Genomic DNA, 21,562 nt, shown 5'->3' with positions numbered 1-21,562 from the left:
TGCAATACATCTCCCTAACGTGTCCATCACATGATCGATGGGATGTAAGCTGGGGCAATGGGCAGTCCAGTCCATTCACCAAATATACTCTCGTTCCAAGAGCTCCTTCACCTGAGCTGTTCGATGCAGTCGCACATTGTCATCCATAACAATCAAGTCATGAGCGAATGTACCCCTGAAGAGACCAACATGCAGAAGGTCAGTGCAACAATAACGTTGACTGCTGAGTGTACCGCGTTCAAAGATATGGAGGTACGTACGCCCATGCTACATTATGCTTCCTCACTCCATAATACCTGGACCATCAAAACGACCATGTTCGAGAATATTTCTGAGTGCATTACCTGTTCCCACCTCTCGAACAAAGTCAGCATTAGCGTATGGAGACCATGCGTGAAACGAATTCGAAAGTAAAATCTCATCAATCGATCTGACAGAAAATACTAAGTAATTTTGATCTTATGTTAAACCAGTAAACGGATCAAAGTCATCTCTCTCGACACTCTGTGAGCATAATGACATCGAAAAGGAAGATGAAAGAAGGCGAAAATACTAACCTCATTTTCCCAAAATTGTTTCAATGCAGTTCCTCCTGTAAAACGTCGTACGAACGTCAAAATAACAGATATCGTTATAAGTGAAAACGGGACAGAAAAGCAACTGAAATCGCTCAACAGAGGAAAGGTCGCTAGCCCTGATGGGACACCTGCGCGATTCTAAATAGAGCATGTGAACAAACTTGCTCCTCTACTAGTAGTGTACAGTAGGTCGCTGGAGGAGCAAAGCGTTTCTATAGTTTGTAAAAAAAAGGAGGTCATTTGGTTTTCAAGAACGGGCATCGAGTATATGCACAAAACTGTAGATAGCTTCACAGCAGGGAATATGAACCAATACTCATAGCTCTTAAGGTACGCATTTTAGAGCCCATGTTTGATGCATATTTTTGTCTTGTATTGGTCAAAACTACCACCTCTCAAAATACAGATTACTTTTTTTAAACGAACTGGATAACGTCGGAAGTTCCATAAGGCTTTTCGTGGGTGATGCTGTTGCATACAGAGAAGCTACAATACTATAGAACTGTAGTGAAATGCAAACTGACCTGCAGAAGATTTGTGCAGGGACTGGTAGTGAACCCTCAAAATAAACAATTATACCATATTGCGCATAAATAGGGTGAAAGAACTATTACAGTATGACTATACGATAGCTGAACAATCGTTGTTGGTATTAACATCCATTAAATGTCTAGACGTATGGGCACGGAGCAATTTACAGTGGAACTACCATAAAAAAAAACTAGGTGCACTAAGGCAGATGCCAGACAGATATTCATTGGAAGAATACTCAGGAAATGTAGTCCACCCACGAAAGAGGTAGCTTCCAAAATCCTCCTTACCATTACTTGATATTGTTCATCAGTCTGGAAGCCGTATCAGATAGGTCAGATAAAACTGAAAGAGAAAAGCAGGTTCTATTAGTAGAGCTAAAGTGTCGCTGAGGTGCTCAGCCAGCTCCAGTGACAGGCGCTACGAGACACGCATCGTGCAACGTGGGGTGGTTTACTGTTAAAATTCCGAGAGCTTATGTCCCCTGAAAGGTCAACCAATATATTGCAACCATCTACGAATATCTCATGAAAATACCAAGAAGGTAAAATCAGGGAGACTCGAGTTCACATGGGGCTTACCAACAATCGTTCTTCCCAGGGATCAACCACGACTGGAACAGAAAAGGAGGAAGTGACTGTAGTACAAAAAGTACCGTCTGCCACACAACACGTGTTTTGTTACTCTCTGTTGTATTACACACAAAGCATTATTTATAGAGAGTTTCTCCATATCTGTCGAACAACGATGTTTGCTGTTTGATCCTATTGGATGTTAATGAATGTCTTATCATCTTGATATGCCGTTCATCACAACTCCAACAAGTTATAAGCTTACTGGAAGAATTACACTGGTCAGGTCCACTTATTTCTGGCGAATAGTTAACTATATCACTTCTGGTATGTTGAGGCTCTTCACCCTCTCTTATTGCAACCAGTCTCACACCATTGTCCAGCAAGTGGCATACACAGCAAGCCCACGGGCCACCTTTGCAGACGACAGCCAGAAAGTTTCATGTGCTTGCCTGGCCGGCAGGAGGAAGCTAGAGCACCACGAGGAGTCATTGGCCTCATGGTCTTACTTGCCTCTGCGGGGCCATGGCGCCAAATATAGGTCCAAAAGTATCCTGGCGTCTCTACGGCACTTAGGCCTGCACCCAGGCAGTGTCAGGCCAGCCCAGTCCTAGTGGGCTCTCCGAGCCAGGCGCCGAACCATCGAGCCTCCAGTTCCTCCACGCCCACCTACCTGCCGCAAGCTGCCGCTACGGGGAGCAGCCAGTGCCATCGTTAGACCTCGCCGAAATGTGGCCTTTTCTGTGTGGATTTGTGTGAACGCTGGCACTAGGCCGTTGCTGTGTTGTGCTAATGAACCTTCTATTTATTTGTGAATCCAGAACTTAACTTTGCTATTCTGTTACTAAAAACTCTTGTTCAAAGTACTATGAGTATTACCCATATTCTTGAAGTATGCGTCATTACTCAGAGAACATCATTAATTTTCTAAGAAATTGACAAGTCACAGATGGGACTTTGATTAGTGGGATTTTACCTGTGTCTCAGAACAAACCATTAGTCACCTCTAATCGAACACATGAAATAAAGTGCATTATTATTCATTGTTTTGATAACTACATGAATCAATGGAGGCAGACATTTCACTGACGCACGCATCAGAAAACAATCAGTTTCGTCACAGAATGCAGGATGTCTGTTTGCGCATCTGACCTGCTGGTTCATTACGAAGGAAACTGGACCACAGCATGCTACTTCATCGAGCCTCGCCCGCTATTCCGTGGCGTTCGTCACGCAGCCAACCACCAGGAACAACATCTGCACCCCTGTCGCGAGTCTGCGAGTAAGGTTGGACGCGCCGATGCACACAGGTCGCCACATGAACTAAGGCGGTTTATTTAGGCAGCTGCCCAAGCTTTACGACTTCGCTTCATCTGGTGCATAGCTAAAATCATCATCGAGTACTCTGTCCACGAACTACCTGAGTGTTCAGCTGGATTCTGCTTTGGATTTACTGTAATTGGATTACTTGTATTGCCTGTGATCACACTTGTGCTGTCAATAAAATAAGTGTTTGTTTCCTATTGACTCACTGTGTCGTAGTCACTACAACCAGTTTCCTTGGTGCTTCTCGGAAGGAACATGTTTCAACGATTTCTCTTTTCCAGCAGTAGCACATACACAATGTAAAAGGTCTCATTACACCCACCTACTAAATAAACTAACTCCACGATCAGACCCAAAGGACCGCACAATGCCAAACGGCTGCCTTGTCATCCTTAACCACTTTCAGCACACCGATCTCTGGGCCAATGTCAGCTTTCCACACCTTGGTCCGTTACTTCTCGATAGTTAATTCTGAGAGAACTCCTTTCCAGTCCTCCGACAAAGGAAAAATCCCTGGCAGTACCAGGAATTGAAGCTGCCAGTTACACGCATCGACCACTCATAGAACCTCTTGAGTGCGAGGCTGCAAAAGACCAATGGTGTTTAAGGCATTCAACGCGCCGCATATTGCCTACCTTGCAACAACAGTATTGGCTACTAATGGCAACAGGGGGCAGAACTGCAGGTATCCAATGGTTCCGCACAGTATGTGGCTACGGAGCGTAAGTGAACAGCTTAGTCGACGGGCACCTCACAGCTGTGCTACAGTGCTGGTGGTGTTGATACAAAGCAGAGCAATGGAAACGATAAACAAAGCAAAGCAAAGCAAAGCAAACATTGCATTATATCTACAACGACAGTTACCGAAGTTGACATTTCGTCAGAAGGGACCTAAGGAATTTCGCAGAGTGAGAGAGAAGCGGCAGATGGAATATTTGCGTTTCTACAAGATGTGTCAGTGTAATGTGTGGTGTCGTAAACGCTCGACTGTGCGGACAATGTACATGAGTAGTACAATGATGACGATTCGTGGTTAACAAGTGAAAGTGATACTGAAATAGGTGTCGAGCCATGTAGTTCATCATCTTGTCGGCTAGGGAACCACAGATTCCATCTTCCGTGAAACGTAGTAAAGGAAAATCGTTTCCAGAGAGCGAGTAGTAAACGTGATTCCGTACATGGAAGATCATCCGCAGCATAGTAAAAAAAGTTATGAACAGATTTGTGAAAAGTCCGCAGCATTGTGACCGTGTAGGACAAGGTACACTTGCTGCAAAAACTGGTGTTTGCGCGATTCAAGGATACTCGATACAGTTTACAGGATATGTAAGACAGTGACCTACTACATTATGCACACTACATTGCGCGCGGCATAGATTAAGGTGATTTCAAAGGAAGCAGTGGATGGTTGCAGACCTTCAAACAGTGCTACAGACGCGGAAGACGTAAGACAACAAAATTTCGAACAAAGTGTCAACTTGACGATGCATAGCAAACTGAAGAATCGGCCCGAATATTTGTAGAGGAGATAGACAAACTTATCCCATTGTTCAGTAAGGAATTTGTTTTCAACTTTGACCAGTCGGGATTTGACGAGGAAATGTATATGAAAGGGACCCTGGAAATTAGCCGTACCAAGAGAGTCGTATCAGGATCCACTTACATCAATGCCTTAACGCATTCGCATACAATTATGCCTACCGTTAATTTGGATTGTAAATTGGTTGGAAAGTTATTTATTATGCTGCGAGAAGTTGGAGGTGCTCTGCTCCCTACGATTCTTTCGCGTGTGCGTGATCTTGCAAGGGCAGTACGGAATATTTACGGCACAGCAAGCAAGAGTGGGAAAATGAGCGTAAGAGAGCTACAGCTTTGGTATGAGCACTGCTTTTTGCCAATAGCTTGTCAAAATAACTTGCTTTCGCTTGATTCCTGATTTGAATACAAAAACCATACTCCTTTATAACATATTATCCCCCCCTGAAATGTGTGTGACATTACAGTTCATACCACCTGGAACCACTGGACGAATTCAGCCTCGGGATGCTTGTTTTTTCCGTGACTATAAAACATATCACTGCGCTATCTGCAGCTACGCTTTACAGGATAGCTAGTTTCATGTTAAGCTCCACGACAGACTGTTTCGCATTTGGTTGCATGCCATCACATTTCATCAGTTTTCATCACCGTTACACCAGTATGATTCTGTATGCATCCTTTACGAGTGGATACCTAGCCGAACATCCTGCACGGTTTGTAACTCCCGAGGAGTTTGCCTTCGATCTTGATCGTACGACCCTTTGTGTCACTGCGGCGCCCCATTTATTATCCTGTGCTCATGGTGCAAGTTAATGCTTTTTTGAACATTTCTTGAATGTCGACGATGTCTATATTGTGGATTATAATACATACTCCCCATAGAAATTTGATTTCTGCACCTCCCGGACACTCATTTTTCTGTTGCCCTCCTGATGCACGTGGTGAGTCATTAGCAACTAATATTTTTTCTGTCATAATTATTAACACATCAGTTTCAAATGAGCCTTATTATAGATCTAACTTGCGACCTCGCACTCAATGTGCTCCTTGTCAGGCGCAGTGCAATCACCAAACTATTTCCAATGCGAGACGCTGGAAGAAAGGTATGGCTGGGCGGGTGGTAGGAGTGGGGATCCTCCGCTGCACATCGTAAGGTAGCTTTTGGAATACGGACTTGGATCCTACATTTATAACAAGCCAGTCATGCAAGCTCCGAAAGGGTTGCCAGTCAGAATATATATGCACCATGTTGTGAGAAACAAGGAATATAATCATTACTAGATGTTAACGGCACCTATGATGAGTAACGGTAAGTAAGTAATCTATTTTACCTGCAATACCGTCAGCACGTCACACGTCTGCCTGTTCGCGAACGTGTACCATGATGCATCCCTCCCCACCCTTCCAACTACCCCAACACACGACGTCGTCTAATGCATACAGCGTTACGGCGCATGCGGACGGGAATGGACACGTGTGCGCATCTATGTTTTGTGCTGCTGAAGTAGCTATACATTATACAGAGTGTACATTATGCAACAAATTTAGTAATTGTTTAACATGGTTTGTGTTCACTGATGTAAAAAAAAAATATATGTGTGCCATGCCGTACTTCAGACTTTTAAGTGTCGACTTTATTTTTCTTTTTCTTTTATTTTATTATTTTTTTTTACTTTATAAAGTAACCCACGTGCTTCCTCAGGGTTCAAGCTGTCTTAACAACAAGTGTCACAGAAATTGATTCAGCGGTTTAGTCGTGAAAACGTAACAGAGTAACTTTCGCACGTATTATATTGCAGTGTAGAAGTGTGGATTAAACACGTTAAGGATTGCATAACCATTCTATTCATTATGTTGAAGAATCGTATTATGTACAACACATCAATCAATAAAAGGATTTTCACATATGTGATGGAACTCAAAAGCCAAACAATGAATAGCTTTTTCAAAGAGTAAATATATTTCCGTAATTCACGTAATATTCTACAAATCATTAAATATTTTGTACTATACACTTTCTAAAGTAGGTTATGTTCTTCCTCGCCGTTCAAGCTATCTCCCTGCCACATTTCAACAAAATCGGTTCAGCGCTTTTGTCGTGAAAAGGTAAGAGACAAATACGCTTTTACGTTTATAAAACTTTAAGTTATGATTTTTTTTGTGGTTCGATTTTGATGAAATGAAGCCTATACGGTGCTCCAGGCTAAGCTTATGTCACTTGTGAAAACCCCTGAAAATTCGTCAAGTGGTTTTGGATATCAGCGTGTCCCGACAGACAGACAGACAGACAGACAGACAGATACGACAGTTTTACAGTAATATTATTAGCATAGAAGAAGTGTAAATAGCTTGAAAAAATAATTCTTTTTTCTTAAGACGTCGAGGAATTCTATTTGTATAAAGTTTTCTGTACAATGATCACACAAGAGCAGGTTTAAAGTGCTTCCACAAAATTTCCATATGTGTTGTACAACAGCAGCGGCAATAAATAATAATTCAAAACCTGAGTCACGAGGCTGTCCTGCAGTTTTCGCTAGCGGGACGGCAATGGATGAAATCAGTCGCTGCCAATTTAATACTTCTAACTCAAAATTTGAATATGGATGTTTCTGGAACACACTACAATATCAAGGTAGGATACCTACTCTTCCTTGAGCGTTGTGAGAAGTCGTGGGGATGTTTGAGATGAATTACTGTGTAGTGTGCGGCTGTGGTTGTACTGCTACGGACGATTGCCAAAATGAAAGAAATGGATGGGATGAAACTTGTTGATGGCACATACCTCTCGATCTTGAATAGCACCAAGCGGGCGACGAATGTTGGAAGGGTCGGCATTAACTGTGACTTATGATGTGAGGAACCGTTGAGAGTTGTAGGACTTTGGTGCGACACTGTCCATTCATTTGGTAATCAAGGCACAGTGCGCCACCCCCTTCATTATCCTTGGTGGCCACACAGCTATTATAACGTAAATCCGCAATCAGGCCTTGTGGAACACGTGCAGCGGACTGATGTCTGTGGGTGTTGCTGGACGTCAGCAAAGAGTAACATGTGGCTAGCACACCGCTCTGATGGTCGTTACAGTACAGTTTACCAAACGTGAGGCCTTCATTTAGGTCCTCCACTGTCACCACAACGCAAAGTACACCCAAAGACAGTCCTCCTAAGATGTAAACCTCACTGACGCTACCGTGAATCGAAGCTGTGTCCTACGCCTGGCATGCGGACGGCCAAACCGTTCAGTTAAGGATGCGATCACAAATCAAAGGAGGTGAAAGCTTCAGCCTGGATTCGAATCTGTTACCACAAACCCGCGTGTCGCTGCAATGACGCTGGATAACGACCCCGGTTAAGTAGATGCGAGAAGACTGAGCTGGCGTAAAATAAATCAGCACCCAAGAACTGTTTCGCGCCGACAACGTCTTCCATTACGAAAACGAACATTTCCTAACATACCCCAGATTCCTTAGACACTCAGACACTGACGGCACTGCAAGCTAGACGGGTCTGGTCTGATGACGGAGTGGCTCCCGACCCGTCCGCAAGCCGCAGGAGACGGGTCCATTACAGCGGCTGCCACCTGCAGACGAGCTGGCGATCGCGCGGGAACCAGTTGGCGCAGGGCTTCTCTCCCATCCGGGCTGACCGGTCAGCGACTCGTGGCTCCGGGAATCAGAACCGAGGGAAGGCGGCTACCAGCTGTGCGCCCGCTTTTTGCGGCAGCCACCACCATATAACGCGATACTCGCTATACGAGCCACTCGTTCCTCTCGGTTTTCTCTCGCATATGGCCGGTGATGGCGACGGCAGGTGTCCCAGCGGCTTTGACAACAGCCCCTTCCGAGTTCTGTCTAGGCATGGCTGCAACTGTTGAAAGCCCAGCCTGTGGGTTACGACGACTAGCTGCTGATAATTAACATCTCCTGTATACTTTACTGGTCTAGCACTCCTCCCTCTAGGAGCGCTAGGAGAGCAAAGTATGCAGAACGGCTTCCGTGAAGTTTACAGAGTAGTACAAAGGACTGGCAGAATTGACGCTGTAAGGGCGGATTGTGAGTCGTGCCTGGATGTTCAGTCGGTAAGTGATTTGTCCGTGAAAGGCAAGGTTCCAATATCGATTTCGGGTCCGGCATATATCTTTCATTTACCAAATAGTTTCAATTCTTGTATATTGTTCAACGGTTGGGACTCTTACCAAGATGGGTTAACGGAAGTGGTGTATAAGATTTAAAGAGGAGCTGCATGCTTAGTCAGAGGTTTGGTTAGCTAGCGTGGAAGCGACACAGAGAACCTCATCAAACTCTTTGCTGATGATACAAGTATAGTAATCACACCTGACAAACAAGAATTAACTGATGAAATTGTCAATACTGTCTTTCAGAAAATTACTAAGTGGTTCCTTGTAAACGGACTCTCACTGAATTTTGATAAGACACAGTACATACAGTTCCGTACAGTGAATGGTATGACGCCATTAATAAATATAGACCTTAATCAGAAGCATATAGCTAAGGTAGAATATTGCAAATTTTTAGGTGTGTCCATTGATGAGAGATTAAATTGGAAGAAACACATTGATCTGCTGAAACGTTTGAGTTCAGCTACTTATGCAATAAGGGTCATTGCAAATTTTGGTGATAAACATCTTAGTAAATTAGCTTACTACGCCTATTTTCACTCATTGCTTTCATATGGCATCATATTTTGGGGTAATTCATCACTGAGGAATAAAGTATTTATTGCACAAAAGCGTGTAATCAGAATAATAGCTGGAGTCCACCCAAGATCATCCTGCAGACATTTATTTAGGGATCTGGGGATATTCACAGTAGCTTCTCAGTATATATACTCTCTTATGAAATTTGTTATTAACAACCAAACCCAATTCAAAAGTAATAGCAGTGTGCATAACTACAATACTAGGAGAAAGGATGATCTTCACTATTCAAGATTAAATCTAACTTTGGCACAGAAAGGAGTGAATTATACTAGCACTAAAGTCTTTGGTCACTTACCAAATAGTATCAAAAGTCTGACAGATAACCAACAAGTATTTAAGAAGAAATTAAAAGAATTTCTGAATGACAACTCCTTCTACTCCATAGAGGAATTTTTAGATATAAATTTAAAAAAAAACAAAAAAAAATTTAAAAAATTAAAAAATAAAAATAAAAAATAAAGAAAAACAAAAAACACAATAAAATAAAGTTGTTATATTAACTTAAGTATGTTGTTAAATTAACCTAATTATGTCATGTATTGGAAAATTCGACTCGTTCCACATCATTACGAAATATCGTATTCATGATCCATGGAACTAGTATTAATCTAATCTAATCTAATCTAATCTACTCCGGTGTGAGACGTTAGAACAAAGGCACTGCGCGTCTTGGAAAGCGTCAGTCTCAAAATTCAGAGACGATCCGTTCAAGTATGTTTCTCAAGAAATATATTGCTCCGTCCAATGCAAAGGGTGGTCCATACCTGTCGAATCGCCTTTTTAAAACGAACACAGGTGGATAAAACAAATTTAAAGTCAAGACTTTGGGTCAGACAAATGAAAAACAGATCGAGGGAATAAAGTAAGTAAGTAAGCTGTTTACTACTTCGCCTTAACTGTTAACACATGTATCCCAATATGAGACAAGAAGGTCAATGCCTTCATGGAAAAATGATTACCGTTGGCCATGGAATCATGATTGTACCCAGGCGTTCACCTTTTCGTACGAATGAAATCGACGGTCGGGAACGTCTTTCTTCAGAGCTCCAAAAATATGGAAATCGCATTGGGAGAGATCGGGACTGTATGGAGAATGCGTAAGGGCTTCCCATCGAAACTTCTGCAGTGCAGTCTAAAAAGCCTTGGGAACATGTGGACAGGCAATATCCTGCAACAGAATGATGCAGTCCATTAACAATCCTGGGCGTCTGATCCTGATGGCGCGCTTCAATTTTTGCAAATTGTCCACGTACCGCTGTGCGTTAATTGTGGCGCCATGTTCCAGAAAGTCAATGAGTAGCGGGGGCTTGCGGTCAAACAAAAAGGTCATCATCACTCTCTCGGAGCTAGCGTGGACGGCCTTGGATTTTTTCGGTGGGGGTTAATCCACGCGCTTCCATTTTTGGCTCTGACACTTTCTCTCCGGCTCAAAATGATAACGCCATGTTTCACCTCCCGCGACAGTACGCAGCAGAAAACGATAATCTTCATCGTCATACCATTCCAGGTACTTCAGCGTTATCGATATTCTGTTCAACTTCACGTCAGGCCGTGGGGGAACCCACTGCGCATTGACGTTCCGGAACATCAGATCTTCTGCCATGATAGCGTGAGCGGTACCGCGAATGATGCCCAAAATGAGCTACATGTCTTACACCGTCCGCCGGCGGTCATTTCTGACGGCAGCATCCACAACAACAACGAAAGAAGAGGTAATAACACGATGAGCCTGTCATGGTCGACTGCTGTCTTTCAGTGACACCCGACTTCCTCGAAAACGTTCACTCCACGCAAAACACACGCGCAAATGACATACTGTGTTCGCCATATACAGCAGACATTCGGGCATGAATTTCACTTCGTGACACTCCTTCTGCAAACAAAAACCGCACTATATCTCGATGTACCTCTTTCTCGGACTCCATAGTGAAGTTGGATGTACACACGAGTCGTTGACCTCAGCTCAGACACATCTAACAAACAAATAGTGCAATGGTGAACGTTCGCGCTGTTCCCCCCTGAGTCCAAATAGAAGGCACTTCTGCAGGGCAACTCAAACTTTTTTGGTCAAATTGAAACCGTTGGTAGTGGCGTCCACAAACGATTATATTGAGATAGAGAACCAATTGCCGGCAATGTATATTTATTGTGTTATGGACATACACAGTGTACGCCGCATAAGAACAACGTAGCTCGTAGTAACTAAGGCGTTCAGATAAAAAACGGGACTTGTCATGATTTTTGGGGTGTATGAGTTATTACTGTAGTTGTTATTTTCACACGATCCCAGATCTGTTGGTTCTAAAATTGGGTTTGTTGAGTGTTTTTTTTTTCCTATCAAACCGAGTGCTGAAATTTCGTTTCGTGCAGAAAGAGGACCTGAACAGAGACAAGTCCCTACACTGCAGGAAAGAACTCCAGGCGTGATGGCAGCACTGTAGCGGGATGGAGTAAACAGCTGTGATATTTCGAAATGACTTCGGTGATAGAACCGTCAGACGAATCCGGAGACGATTTACATGGATTTATACGGAAGAAACGATGCCCTGAATTGTGGGAGAGAAATGTGATAAAACAGAAGAAGGTCAGGGTTTGGAGCGTATCAACTAGAAAGGACAGAGGGAGATTGCAGTTACATAGTCATATAATGTTCACTGTTTGTATTCTCTGCACTTAATACATCGACGGAAAAATGGTAATACCAAATGATAATTAATGTAGAGTAATAAATTTTGGGCATGTATTTGTCTAGGTAAAATATGTAAGTGATTAAAATTGCAAGATCACAGGTTAATACAAGCGCGAGGTAATCCATTGAAATGCTGGTACATTAATAACCGGTGTAACCGCCAGAATGTTGAATGCTGAGTCTACAAGTGATAATCGAAGAGATCGCCGTGTTACAAAGAAGTCTACGGATACCAGTGACTGTATGCTGGCCCTTCTTTCGACTGTACAAGAGGTGGGATTCTTCCCAAACGTCGGTCAGGGGTCCGGAAGAGGTCATAGTGTAATGGTGAAACTCGTAACAAAAATAAAGGAAAACAGGAAATTTACATGTTTGAAGGTGTTGTGATTTGACATGTTAACTCTCCCATGTTACAAGCAAAGGCACTAAGAAGGATATTGACTTACATTATACTGTCTGTTTTGATACGTATGGTTTAATTATGAATGTTTATACAAGTAATAGCAATATGTAAGAACATATTGAAATGATCAAAAAGAATATTTTGCTTGAAAATAGACTATTTTTTTAGTGGCATGATATTTATGATAAAATGAGTGTTGCTTAAAACGAAAAGAGAATATGTCAGTCATTTTCTATTACAGTTTTCTATTATTTGCCTTTTTCTATGATTACAGATTATGGTACAAAACTGTAGGTAGGTTAGTGTTGTTTAACGTCCCGTCGACAACGAGGTCATTAGAGACGGAGCGCTAGCTCGGGTTAGGGAAGGATGGGGAAGGAAATCGGCCGTGCCCTTTGAAAGGAACCATCCCGGCATTTGCCTGAAACGATTTAGGGAAATCACGGAAAACCTAAATCAGGATGGCTAGAGACGGGATTGAACCGTCGTCCTCCCGAATGCGAGTCCAGTGTCTAACCACTGCGCCACCTCGCTCGGTACAAAACTGTCTTCTGCTTGATGAGCATGTGGGACTAACTATAAAGTTAGGAATAATACTATTCATGATTACTGTCAACCCCTCAATCCTTCAAATGGGTGGCCGCCAGTCTCAGTGCATGTATTGCAACGGCGCATGTATTTCTGCCGCACTCCCGCAAAGATCCCGGATGTCTGTTGTACACAAGAACATGGGCGGGTTGTGAACAGCGTACACCCCCGACCACCAAGGGCTCATGCTGTCTGTCTTCTGATACAAATATACCAGGAATCTCTGAGAGAGTGCGGCAGAACTACTTGTGCCGTTGCCATGCATGCACTGAGACTGGCGGTCGTCATTTGAACAACTTAAATTGGAAAGAACATATAGAAAATATTGTGGGGAAGGCGAACCAAACACTGCGATTTGTTGGCAGAACACTTAGAAGATGCAACAGATCTATTAAAGACATTGCCTACACTACGCTTGTCCGTCCTTTTTTGGAGTACTGCTGCGCAGTGTAGGATTGTTGCCAGACAGGATTAACGGTGTACATCGAAAAAGTTCAAAGAAGAACAGCACGTCTTGTGTTATCGAGAAATAGGGCAGAGAGTGTCACGGACATGATGCAGGATTTGTGGTGGACATCATTTAAACAAAGGCGTTTCTCGTTGCGGCGGGATCTTCTCACGAAATTTCAGTCACTAACTTTCTCCTCCGAATGCGAAAATATTTTGTTGACACCGACCTACACAAGGGGAAACGATCATCACAAAAACATACGGAAAATCACAGCTTGCACGGAAAGATATAGGTGTTCGTTTTCTCCGCGAGTTGTTCGAGAGTGGAATAATAGACAATTAATATGAAGGCACTTAAGTGTGATTTGCAGAGAATCCATGGAGATGTAGATTTTGATTACCATGAGCTACGTTGTCATTCGGTGTACGCTGTGTATGTCCATAACACGATAAACATGAATTTAAGACCATTGGTTCTCTATCTCAATATAATCGGTTGTGGACCCACTATCACCTGTTTTAATTTGACCCAAAAGGTGTGAGACACCCAGTTCACATACACGAAACTGCGTTACCAACGTCCGCGCCATGCTCGTTCTACAGTCAGTCTCGTTTTCATTTCACTGCTCATTACAGTAAGACAGAGGAGAATGGGAAAACCTGTGAGGCTATGTTATTAACATGGCGGCCATTTTGGAGGACGTCTAAGTAGCTAAAAATCTGTTAGTCGTCTCCTACCAATTACTGTTGCATGACTGGACTTAATTTGTAATGTTATAAGGCATGAAACCTCAGTATATGTCAGCGATTATTTTCTTCAGCATTTAAATAGTTACGATAAAACCTTGTGTTCACCATCAACAGAATACGTTTTTCTTTGGTTCTTGATTTATGTCCAATTCCACATCATTTACTTAATTCGTAATAGCATTAGTCTTGTAATTTTGAATAGCACTTTTTGGTGAGCTTAGCAAGAGAGTAGACGGTATCTGAGCTAGGATAGGAGTCAGCAACAAATAACAGTTTCATGGAAGGCGGTTAGTTCGAGATTTACTACAAAATAAAATTCAAAGCTATTGTAAAACTGTAGTTTTTAATCTCCAAACACACTAATGCTGCGACTATACACTAGGTACCTATCACCTATAACGTAATGAACTGAGAGCGTAGTTTGTATGGGATTTGTACATATTATTTTGCTGTCAGGTAGGTAACGTTCAGATACATGCAAACACTTTCTGTATTCTATCTGTCTCTGAAGCTTACTAGTACGAAAGAAAAACATCTTGAATTGAAAGTGCAACAATACTGGAAGCTTTTAAACCCCGGAACCTTCCGGCATTTTCAGTTGGTAGAAGAACAACAGTGAACGGCTATACAGTTTAAAGATTTCACGACAGAAGACACTGGGTACACTTGCTACTAGTCAACATCAATTGCGTGTTCTGGTTATATTCAAACTGATGCTGAATTGTTCCCCATATTTCTATGTATCGTATAAATTTCATTTTATTTGTTTCCGAGTTTTAACTATTTGTCTGTGTTGCGTTTCTGAGCCGAAGGCGGAGAACCCACCTAGCACTTGGCTACGCGAGTGTGGAAAACCGCCCAAAAGCCATACTCGGGCTGCCTGGTGTACCTGACATACAATCGGTAATCTGGCACGAATCTCTTTCACCTCCCTGTCTTTCAAGCCAGCCTATTTCGATTTAAAGCTATACGAATAGGTCTAGTCCAAAGTAGTCTGTGATAGAGCAATCTGTTGTAAAGATACGTTTCCGACCATTTCTCATTTGTGCGTTACCAGTGAGAGATAGGAACTTCTGGTTTATCAAGTCTTGCAAATGGACTGCGTTTGATGAGCCCATTTCCCACGTTCGCCGCTGGAAACGATAAGCGTTCACAGCTCCGTTCTATATACAGTACGGAACATTGCTATATGGCGTGGGCAAACACATTTCTAGCGACAGTAAAGCGTGACAAACGGCCGTTCTTCAGCAGAGCACAACAGAGCGGCGGTAGGCGTCTGTCGATTCAGAATCGATCATACATACCGTGCCAGGCAATGACGCAAACTCACTTGCAAACGGACGCTGCCTATGCGGAATTTAGGCACACACAGAACTATGACGCGAATGACAAATGCTGCATATTGCCTGACTTCAGACTTTCTGTGCATTACATCTATTCGCTTGTTTTCGGATGCTGTCATACGAAAGAGCAACAGAAAAGTTAACAACGGGCGTAGTGTTGAAGGAAGATTGAATAATTCAACTGAATAATTCACGTACGGTAAAATGGATGGGTATGACTGAGATGTACAGAGATACCAAGAATGTTGCGCTAACCTACAATCAACAGCGGCTTCTTGGAGTAGCCTCGACCACATACGACACAGCTTATCGGAATTCCTCCCAAGGTCCGAAGATTTTTCTACTCCGTGATCTAGGAGCAATAATGGTCATTTCTCATATCTCACGTTTTTGAAACAATGTTGCAATAACTTCTTGTTGTGTAACCAAATTTTCTTTCCCTTAAGAAACGTAGGTGTCTAGATTAACTTCTCATCACGTGAAATAATATTTTAACGATGGCTACGAAAAAATTATGAAAAAATTAAAAGGACATATAAAATAGCTGCAGTTTTATAAAAATATGCAGGTTAATGAAAAGCCGCTCCAATCATTTTTCATTAATTGAATACACAGTTGCGGAATCAGCACCCTTCGCACGTGGGGGAAATAAAGAATATTCATGCCAATGATTCTGCCTTTGCGATGGGTCTCATGAAATATATTTCTTTTTTACTAAAACACAGAATTTTATTGAACAGTGGTCTTCTATTCTCTATCAATTTGACAGTTTCAAATTTTCGCTGACATTCACATCTAGTTTCCAAATCACGCTGGCATAGACTCAGATTAAACATGGTAAGGATTCCTCGTGCTGAAGCACCGTTCGATGCTAACTTTATACTGATGTTTAAGTAGTATTTTGCACCTTATGTCACAGCTACACATGATTATACCTAGCTGTGTACTGCAAGAACTAGGACATATATGTAAATATACAGGCAATACGCAGTAATTTTCCCACGATAGCACTTCTCTGTAGACTGCAAAATTCCCTGTCAAAAATCCGAGAGATCAACTGACAGAGTTAGCTATTACTACTCACATTGCGCGTGTTGTTATAAGGGCACACATAATTATTAGAGGTTCAGTAGCTGCATCAGTGTGTAACGTGAGAAGGGAGTCTCTGTTAAGCAGTTCTTCATTACTGTTTCTGTTTACTTTCAACCCAGTTGAAAATTAATTAAAAATTTAAGCTTACAACAACAATAGCACAGGATGAATTTTCTTCTCATATTATAGAATTTTACACTGGATTCCACACAAATCTCAGCGCCATAAATCTATCGACAGATTGTCTTCGACCATAATTCCATTACCTTGTGTAGCCTCCTCTGGCTACAACGAAGTCCTGCAGTATTGCATAGTAACGATGGCAAGACGAGTCGGATATACTGTTACTTCCACCTGTTGACGCGAATGGTCAGGTGGAGTCACGGATAAAGTAGATAGGACCAGACGCCAACTAATCATGCCCCACATGGACTACAGAGGGGCCAGTTTCAGTCATTGTCCTGGAGAGTGACACTGACGAACATATTGCACAGCACGTTCAGTAGCGCTAGTAGTGTGTGTGCTCAGACATTGTCCTACGAGGCGAGACTATCTCCCTGGTGTTGCAGGAACGGCAACAGAATGTTTTATATTATGTGATGTAACCTACAGTGTTCAGTTTCGTCTCAAACAACCTCAGACTTGCACCGTCATTGGAGACAACAGTGTTAATAGTATTTTAATTATCTGCATTGAGACTTCGCGTGGGTTTGAAGGGGGATTGGTGACAGTGGCAGATATGGATAGCGCAAAAATCTCAGGAATTTTTCTTCTGTTTTTTTTTTGGGCAGTGTTTTATACCGTCTCCAAAGTAAACACTTCATTATCAAACTGGCATACGTACATGACAATTCCGAAATACACATCGAGGTTGAGGCGCAGACTAACTAAATCCGTTGGCAATTTCCAAGAAACGCTGCCCTCAAAGTCGTGGCCTGCTTGCGAGCGACATATATCGAACACTCGACTCTCGATGCGGTTAATTCGGATATTGTTTTCTGCTTTGACAACGGAACGTCGCGCAAGAGTAGTAAAACGTGGTATGAGAGTTAATATTTCTGTTTTTATATTTTCACAACTTACAACTATCTGGTAAATTACTCCTGCGAGACTCTCCCAATTTTCCTAAAAGATGTGTAAAAAATGTAAAATGGATACAGCAAAAAATGAATGGTGCCTACACCAGACACAGTATTGTGCACGACGACGATATACCTAATGAGTAAAGTAAACGACATTATTTATTTCACTGAGTGAAAAAATTGTGAATACTCACTCTTTTTTAATGGCTTTTTGTTTTCAATGAGTTCGTCTTTTGTCGTCTCTCTTGTCAATGTCTCGAGAGTCGAGCCTTCGCAACATATCGCTCGTAGTGAGGCAGCGATTTCGATGTGCACCGCTTCTTGGAAATTACCAATTAGTTGAGCTCAGATAAAATAGCTCAAACTTGACCCCTTTTGTTCCACTGATAGGTAATGACTTGCCTCTTATTATGTGCAACGTATTCTAAAAACATACATGAAATTTAATTAAATGTTAATGCATTACGAGACTTTGCCAGATAGCCTCATATGGAGTTATCTCCATTAGCAAAGACAGTGTTCTTAATTTGGTGCCTAAACTCTAGCTCTTTCATGTTACGTGTAGACGGTAATGTAGGCTTATTCACGCTAGCGTTGTTACCGAATCAAAGTCCCCCAACCAACAGCTTACAGGGGACGCGAAGGGTGGTCAACTGCAGCATCTGTGCGTTGGGAACAGCCGACTTTCTCTATTTGGAACATCTCTCCACATGCAATAAATTGTGCGAACTAACAGATGCCCTCACCGTAAGCACTGGAAATTAAAATGAAGTGTGATCCAAGACGTCACAGCCTCCACAAGTAATGCTATTGCAGTGGAATCGATAGGGAGGTGGCCGATCTGAATACTGCAGCTCGAAAAAATTTTCGACGTCAGTTGAGAAATGTAAGTTACCAGTTGTCATCCATCCAATTCATGATAATCTGATTATGAACCAATGTTCTAGTCTAAAACCTAGGTCTCTTCACAAAGCCTCAGAGAGTGAGGGCATGTGGCACTACTGATGGCATTTCATCTGTCGGAGTAGAAATTCCCAATCCAATCGTTAGTCTCACTTCTTTCTGCAAATATTAATAAACAAATAAAACATCCTTAAAATTAACGTCTAATGTACGTATAACACATCATTTTACATGGTCTTCATGATTCCTTTCATGTGTTGTGGTCTTCAGTCTAGAGACTGGTTTGATGCAGCTCTCAATGCTACCCTGTCCTGTGCAAGCTTCTTCATCTCGAAGTGCCTACTGCAACCTACATCCTTCTGAATCTGCTTAGTATATTCATCTCTCGGTCTCCCTGTACGATTTTTACCATCCATGCTACCCTCCAGTACTAAATTGGTGATCGCTTGATGCCTCAGAACATGTCCTACCATAGGATCCCTTCTTTTAGTCAAGTTGTGCCTCAAATTCCTCATCTCCCCAATTCTATTCAGTACCTCCTCATTAGTTACGTGATTTATCCATCTAATCTTGAGCAGTCTTTTGGAGCACCACATTTCGAAAGCCTCCACTCTTTTCTTGTCTAAACTATGTATAGTCCATGTTTCATTTCCATACATGGCTACACTCCATACAAATACTTTCAGAAAAACCTTCCTGACACTTAAATCTGTACTCGATGTAAATAAATTTCTCTTCTTCAGAAACGCTTTCCTTGCCATTGCCATTCATACTGTATCATCAAACTACTATACTCCACACCATTCATATGTAATTAGTTTAATTATCCTATAAGCCCTGAAATGACAGTTTTACTATTTAATCTATGTGGAATACACTATGTTACGGTTACAATATTATTAAATAGTACTTAAATACATCACATGGTGCTGACTCAGCTGTTAGTGATGTTAGCCGAGCGGTTCTAGGCACTACAGTCTGGAACCGCGCGACCGCGGTCGCAGGTTCGAATCCTGCCTCGGACATGGATGTGTGTGATGTCCTTAGGTTAGTTAGGTTTAAGTAGTTCTAAGTTCTAGGGGACTGATGACCTAAGATGTTAAGTCCCATAGTGCTCAGAGCCATTTGAACCATTTTCTATTGGCAAATTCACTATTGGATTAATGTCTGGGGACGCGTTGGTGTCGGCATCCAGCGGGGACTGTTATACAACAGCCACAGACTTGCATCTAGAGTTGTGTGACACTCCCTGGCAGATGAAAACTGTGTGCCGGACCGAGACTGAACTCGGGACCTTTGCCTTTCGCGGGCAAGTGCTCTACCATCTGATCTACACAAGCACGACTCACGTCCCTTGCTCACAGCTTCACTTCTATCAGTATCTCGTCTCCTACCTTCCAAATCTGCCAGGAAGTTTCATATCAGCGCACACTCCGCTGCAGAGTGAAAATCTCATTCTAGAGCTGTATGTTTTGAATAATTATTTCTGTCAATATATAATCCCCATAAAGACTCATATTATTCACACTTCTGGACAGATGTGTTTTTGGGTTGTTTATGTAAACCTTGTGCTCTATAATTACATCAATAAAACACAGACTGTCAACACCTTTTGCACTCATGTAGCCCCAGAAAAGTACTGAACCTCCTACATGTTTAACTGAGGCTGTTATATTTCTCTCTTAGAGTTCACACTTCCGTTTTCTCTACACTGTGACTCGCCCAATTGGCTTAAACAGCTCACATCGGCTCTCGTCAGTAAATACATCCTTCTTACATAAATCAAACCCATCGGATTTATGTTTTCTTGCAAAAGAAACTCGCTTGTTTCAGTTAATTTTACTGATGTATGGTTTCCTACGTGCTGTTCGACCTCCACACCCAACTTCATAAAACAAATTCCTTACAGTCTGTGCTGAAACAGACTTTCCTGCGTGCATCTGAACTTCTAGGTTTGGAGCCCTTTGTTTCGGACTTTTCTAGATTTGCCTAAGTAGCTGTCCTTTTTCTATCTCCGACAGAAATGCGGAAGGACCGCTTTGTGGTTAGTTTTCGTAGGTTTTGTTCTGATTAAACCTGTATATAATAGTCTTCACTGTACTGGTAGGTCTGCCAATGATTTCTTGAAAAGATTCTACTTTTCGAAACAACCTTTTGTCGTTTCGCGGCGTTTTCGACCCATATTATCATATTTCTTGAATATCACTCAAGAGCTTTCAAACCAGAGCGGGAACTATCCAATACAGTGGATGAAACACAACTACATAAGGAAAGGGAGAGGATAGCGTGTTATCGACATCTACACTACTAATAAAAATGTAAAATCGTTGTGTCTGAACACAATAATCTCCAAAAATACTAGATGAATTTTCACGAGGTTTTCACAGGTAGCAGCGAATAGGCTTTATATCACCATAGTCGGATGACGACAAGAAAGGTATCGTAATTTAAAGTTTTATCTACGTGACACAGAGTAACATATTTACTGTTTGAAAAAGTTGTTTACTCTTTGACGTTCAAGAGATATATGTTAAAATGCTTTTATTGACTGACATGTTCTACGTAACACGATTCAACGTAATGAATACAATGCGTATACAATCCCCAACGTGTTTAATTCGTACTTCCATACCATTATTATTAAATGCGAAAGTAGCTCTGTTGCATTTTCAAAACTAAACTACTGAACCGATTTCGTTGAAATTTTGTACGGAAATGGTTTGGACCCTGAGGAAGAACGCATGCTATTTTAGAAAAAAAGAACTCTAAGAGTGTGAAGTAGAGGATTGTACATCTTTTTTTACATCAGCGATGCGCGCTCATGCCCAGTCCTGTTCGCACCTCTGCACGCACCGCTCGGCAACGACGGACAGCTGACATTGAACGTACAACAGCTTACTTAGTCACCATCATTCATCATCTCGAAACTACTACCACGCACGCGCAGCCACAGGTAACGGCTAGTTTCTAAATATAGGTATTAACGGATGTAAGGG

The 21,562-nt window shown here is 42.1% G+C and overlaps 1 protein-coding gene across 4 annotated transcripts in view; it reads right to left on the bottom strand.

Moving 5' to 3' along the window:
• Positions 1-21,562, bottom strand: part of LOC126248434 (carbohydrate sulfotransferase 5-like) — a 335,138-nt gene that overhangs the window by 143,652 nt on the left and 169,924 nt on the right. Inside the window, exon 1 of one of the 4 annotated variants that reach the window (XM_049949409.1) lies at positions 7,329-7,393. The exons of the other annotated variants lie outside the window; for them this stretch is intronic. Within the exon in view, the coding sequence (XP_049805366.1) occupies positions 7,329-7,381 (53 nt within the window). The 5' untranslated portion in view covers positions 7,382-7,393. Of the gene's footprint in view, positions 1-7,328; positions 7,394-21,562 lie in introns of those variants that run through there. 4 annotated transcript variants of the gene reach the window in all.

The sequence above is a fragment of the Schistocerca nitens genome, chromosome 3 (genome assembly GCF_023898315.1).
Source record: "Schistocerca nitens isolate TAMUIC-IGC-003100 chromosome 3, iqSchNite1.1, whole genome shotgun sequence".
Classification (NCBI taxonomy): Eukaryota; Metazoa; Arthropoda; class Insecta; order Orthoptera; family Acrididae; genus Schistocerca; species Schistocerca nitens.
The sequence above is the reverse complement of the archived record's forward strand: the minus strand, read 5'-3'. Positions and strand labels throughout refer to the sequence as shown.